Here is a 5,693-nt window from a genome sequence, read left to right on the forward strand (position 1 = left end):
GGTCTTAATTGACATAATAGTTTATGTTTTTGAGGGGCGATGATGTACAATGATAAGAGCGCCCCTCACTTCACACGGTGTGATGTTGTATTATTATCCGTCTCAGATCATATAGCCTATAGGCTGTAGGCAGTAGGCTATATACTGACTGGGGAATTCAGGATGAAATACCCACTGGCTTATAAGAGATAAAGTCAGATCTCTGACTCAATATCCTCCTCTGCTCCATGATTTATGATGAAGGCTGGATAGCTGAAACGTTTGTCCCTGTTAAAGAATGAAATAAATGTTTTGAACGGGTCTTGGTGTGTGCGACCCACTACCGTTATTTGATATATTTATATATATTTATGTTTTGAACGGGTAACGCACCTAAAGTCAGAGTCAGTAATTGAATGAAATGGAGCACATCACACTCAGGGACTTTATTGGCATGAGAAATCATAGGCCTATTTGCATTGCCAAAGCATAAGTGGAACAATACAATCAAAACAATCCCAATTAGGGAATAGAAATGATGTGTACACACTACTACACAGAGATGAGGGAAATCTACAACCATAAGAATTGTGCATGCTGTCATAAATAGTTATATAGGGATCATTTACGTAATCTTGTCCACACACGTCTCATATTTGCCATCGACAATGAAAGGAGAAATTAGGTCAAATGTCTGCCAAATATTAAATTGAGGCAACAGGCAACAGGCATTCTGATTGGCCAGTATGAGATGATGCATGATGATGTACAATGTACATGGTAAGAGCGCCCCTCACTTCACACAGGTGTGATTTTTCAAATGTGTTTCGTATGTACAGTGTTTTACAATTTATACATTTTTCAAGTGTTTAAAGGTAATGGCACAGAAACACACACTCACACTCTCACACACACACACACACACACACACACACTCACAGTCAGTCACACACACATGCATGCACACACACACACACACACACACACACACACACACACACACACACACACACACACAGACAGAGAGAGAGAGAGAGAGAGAGAGAGAGAGAAGCTATTCAGTTTGTGTTCAATGAATTGTTTGCCTCTCACTGAATTTGACACTTCTCCAGTGATTTAGCAGACTTTTGTGTGGAATCAGGCCCCAAAACCTGCCGCAGGTCGGAGCTGAAACTCGGCCGACGGGCCAGTGGATACAGCGCGCCACACGGTTCGTCACGAACAGGCCTCCGCGTGGCCTGGTACGAACGAATGGACACTTTGCGGTGCTGAGACGGACCTGTTTCAGTTGGCAGTCCACCTTTTTTAGCCAAAGTCTCAAAAACCTTCTCCAGACTGGTGCTATCTTTGGCGGAGGTTTCGAAGTACGTGCAGTCCTCACCGAGAGCTTGTAGAACCTCCTCCCGAGATACGTTTCTTTCCGACGGAGCTAGGTCAACTTTGTTGGCGCAGATCACTATGGGGACATGTGCGCTCTGGCGCGCATTCCGCGCAACAGAGGTTTTGTCGAGTTTGGATTTGGCCGCCAGGATCTCCTTGCGCAAGGCGCACACCTCATCAAAGGAGCCCCGGTCATCTAGGCTGAATATTAGTAGAAAAATATCACCTGTGGGAAGATGACAATGGAAATGGATTGTCATTAAAATTATAATTTTCTACAACATTTGCATTTCTGTCAGAGCTTATGTGGAACACAAAAAAAGACAATTTGCTAATTCAATTCAATTACGCACCAGTAAGGATGGAAAGACGGCGCTTGGCTGGGAAGCTTCTCTCCCCCGACGCATCGAGGACGTCAATCTGGTAGGTCTCTCCGCGGATCCGGAACAATTTCCGAAGGAAGTCCTCTGAAGTGGGCTTGTACTCTTCGACAAACCCGTCCCGGAGGTACCGACGAAGGATGGAAGTCTTGCCGACCCGCGGCGCACCGAGGACCACAATGCGCTTACAATTCTGCGGCTTTGCGCACAAGAAGTCTTGGTGCTGCTGACCAAGGTGGCAGAGGCGAGACTGGCCACTGAGAATTAGCGCTGCCAGCTGGTCAAGCGCAAGCGGTGACTTATCTTCAGGTTGGCTGCTGGAGGAGGCAGACTGCCTGTTGCTGTTGGCAGTACCCGTACCACATATACCAGAGCGCCGGGTATTACTTTCCTGCTTCCACTGCAATGCGGCCAATTTAAGAATATGAATTCCTGCTTTAAGTCCAGAGCAACTCCAATGATGTGAGACGTTTCTGTACGCAACCTTGTGGGTAGGCCTACCGACGGTCGACATATCCCCGCTCCCGTGAAACTGGGAATGATCGATGCTGTTTGAACAACCGAGTTGGTGCGAAACGTGGATTGGGGTCTGTGCGCCGGTAGTAGACGGATCCATGGTTGTGTTATACCAGACAGTGTCAGTGGCGCACTGGCGAGAGTAAAGTGACGTTTCTGCATGCACCCACTTCCCTTTATAGGACTCTCTCACGTCACGAGTCTCACGACCAGTCTTGCCTCTCCTCCCTAGTGCTGCTGATTGACAGGTCAGGTCAGGTGGTGTATAGCCTATGTTCTCAAGTAGCTACATCGTGTTTGTGCCAATGTGCCAGGGCCAGGCAATGTGCAGTGGAACAGCACAAACATGCACGATCGATGTTTGCACTGTTAGTCTATACGGATATCATTTATTATAGTGGTGCATGGTGGCCCAGCATGTAAACTATAGGCCTATAATATATACCATCCATGTGATGTTGTCTCTGAGGTGATAGTGGCGAAAAATAAAACTTCTGGGAACTCAGATTAATATACTGTATAGACCTAGTTCACAACGAATCACAGGTCATTCTATTTCACTCCAGCATGAATAGCCCATAAGGTCAGTCAATGTAAAACGTAATAGCCTACAATTTTGACAAATTTGTACATTATTACTATCTATAAACCACTTTTCTTTTCTTTCTTTCCCCCCCTTTTTTAAGAATGGCGATGGTTGGAGATATAGACCTATACATGGCCATGGTTTTATCATTTCAGTCTAAATGTGAACCCGTTTTTCTTTTCAATTTAATTTCATTTAAATGGTAGGCTAAACAAACCATTGCGCTTTTCTGGGTACCGTATATTCAATCCTTTTAGCAGACTATTGACCTGTGCTTTTTGTGAGCATGTGCGTGTGCGTGTGCGTGTGCGTGTGCGTGCGTGTTTGTGTGTGTGTGTGTGTGTGTGTGTGTGTGTGTGTGTGTGTGAGAGAGAGATTTTGTTGTCTGTTGCCATGGTTACAGTCGAGCTGAAGCATGTCTGTCTGGTAGGTGGTTGGTATAAGCTATTGTGTTCGTTATTGAAAGAGAAGTATAGGACAGTAGCCTATATACTTAAGAAATAGCACAAATGATAAGGGGAACTATGGCATTTTAGTTGACCAATAATATGCTAAAGTAAGTGTGTCAAATTTATAGGCTAGGCTACTATAGGCTAGCCTTATATGACAGCTGTCATGGCTAATCGCGATAGCATAGCAACACTCTCCGTCAGAGTTAATGACTTAATTTTTTAAAACTTTTTAAACTCTTAAGAAATCCAACTACCATATGTTTTGACAATAACATGAGTAAAAATTGCAAGATATGATTTTGAGTATATGTTTAAAATGTCCTCGTTATAAATACAATGTATTTGGTCAAATTATAAATATCTCTGTTCCATTATTGACAATTGCCTGAAATGTCTTTAAGGAAGCTAACCACATTTCAGGTGTATAACAAGCCATTGATGATTTTGTTCTATTGCTGTCACCACACACATATACTCTGGTGACATCACACCTGCAAGCCAGGCTTCTGGGAAGTACAAAGAAACTCTCCTTCTCCAGGGAAACAATGTGACATGTAACATTCTGTATAGTTCATAGTTTTCCATCTCACAAGGACATGACGCCTGGAAAATAACCACTGCTGAATATGTCTAGCAAAAGTACAGGATGTGCAGGGCTTATAGTCCTTAGTCACTATATAGTAAATGGTGCATTCATATAGCACCTTTATCCAAGGCGATTTACAATGCGCAACCATTCACACACCAATGGTGGAGGAAACCAACCAACCACCAGGCACCAACCTGCTCATGAGCAATTAGGGGTTCAGGCTGCCGAGGTGTCCTTGAGCACTGACACTGACTGAACCGCTCAGTCAGTGTCAGTGCTCAAGGACACCTCGGCACTAATTCTCGAACTGGAAACCGGTTCCCAAGTGGCCACTCTACTCAGGAGTGAGTGGCGTAGTCACTAGTGCATTGGTATCATTGAAGCAGGATAACAATGCAATATAGTGCACTACAATGTTGGTTCCAAAATATATAGCAAATTCTTCTTTTATCATTTTGCCACCAGATGGGTCTGTGTTCCGTCCCATGCCACAGACAATGGAGAATGTGTCTCAGCCTCAAGACTACACAGGTTAGTATGTGTTGGACAAAGGTACCAATGTAGCACAGAAAGCACATATAACTGCAATACAATAACAATACAATACAGTGATACCATAACAACTACAACAATCTTGCAACTACATGTTGCATGTGACAGAAAATCTCTTGAACCTTGTACTATACTATTACTGTACTTGTGTACTACTTCTACTATACTAAAACAAATCTTACAGGCAACACTTAGACAGTTATAAGTGTTGCCAAGAGCATCTACTGCAAAAACGGGCAACATTACTGTAAGCATTTAAACCTCCCTAAGCATTTCAACCTCACTATTTTGGGCAAGTCATTATACTTTCAAATGGGAGTGAGAACGGCACTTCCACATTCTTATGTGGCACTGATGTTGCTGTTCCTGCTCCATGTGTATGCCACTTTCAGGACCTGCATGTGTTCTGATGTTGCTGTTTCTGCTCCATGTGTATGCCACTTTCAGGACCTGCGTGTGTTCGGTTTGATGATCAAGGCATGATTCTCCCACATAGCATCCTGGGTAATCTAGGGGGCTTTAGGAAGTACCTGGAGAGCAAGGGAGACACAGAGGTGAGGAGCGCCTTCAGAAATGGCTGTGGAACTGATAAAGACCTACATGTGAATGTATGATATATTAGAGGTCAGATGACCTAAATACAGATATTCAATTGATAAATTGTTTAGAAAATATCAGAGAAAGAAATATTCAAAAGGCCATTTACTGTAATCCACTTTGTAAAACGAATGAATGAATAATCAGTGCTTGGGGTATAACTAGCTTTTGCAGAATAATACACCTCTGCCTCTGTCATTGTTTAGTCTTTCTGCCTCATTCATTGTGTGTATTATGTTCCCTGGTTTAGTTGTGGTGTTCCAGTCTGCCCTCTCCGTTTCTTACGGTGTTTGTAATCAGCCCCATGTGTATATTGGCCTTGGGCCCTAGTCAGTGTTATACATCCTTCCTTCCTCCAGTTGTTGAGGCATGTCCCGGATCATAGCAGAGAACATCCAGCTGAAACCCGGGTTCAGAAGGGTATGCTTGTGGAGGGATGCTCCGTGCTTCCTCCAGGCCACATACACACCCAGAGCAACTCCCTGGAGCACTGGAATACATGCATAAAGCAGCGCCGGCGTCAGGAGGACTTCTTATCTGGTGAGTTTAGATAGATAGATAGATAGATGGATGGATGGATGGGTGGGTGGGTGGATGGATGGATGGATGGATGGATGGATGGATGGATGGATGGATGGATGGATGGATGGGTGGGTGGGTGG

The 5,693-nt window shown here is 44.0% G+C and overlaps 2 protein-coding genes across 2 annotated transcripts in view; one reads left to right on the top strand and one right to left on the bottom strand.

The window, feature by feature from the left end:
* Positions 1-1,067: 1,067 nt before the first annotated feature.
* rasd2b (RASD family member 2b) lies at positions 1,068-2,253 on the bottom strand (the record flags this gene model as incomplete). Its single annotated transcript, XM_083764522.1, has 2 exons — positions 1,068-1,585; positions 1,713-2,253. The coding sequence occupies 2 exons, from the start codon at positions 2,251-2,253 to the stop codon at positions 1,068-1,070; spliced, it is 1,059 nt and encodes a 352-aa protein (XP_083620648.1).
* A 2,126-nt stretch (positions 2,254-4,379) lies between these two features.
* The window catches only part of mycbpap (mycbp associated protein), a gene marked incomplete at both ends in the record, with an annotated part of 22,334 nt that continues 21,020 nt past the window's right edge, over positions 4,380-5,693 (top strand). Inside the window, 3 exons of the mRNA XM_083764524.1 lie at positions 4,380-4,413; positions 4,882-4,988; positions 5,391-5,571. Coding sequence (XP_083620650.1) covers positions 4,380-4,413; positions 4,882-4,988; positions 5,391-5,571 — 322 coding nt within the window. The remainder of the gene's footprint in view (positions 4,414-4,881; positions 4,989-5,390; positions 5,572-5,693) is intronic.

Source organism: Protomyctophum parallelum (genome assembly GCF_964188405.1).
Source record: "Protomyctophum parallelum genome assembly, chromosome: 5".
Classification (NCBI taxonomy): domain Eukaryota; kingdom Metazoa; phylum Chordata; class Actinopteri; order Myctophiformes; family Myctophidae; genus Protomyctophum; species Protomyctophum parallelum.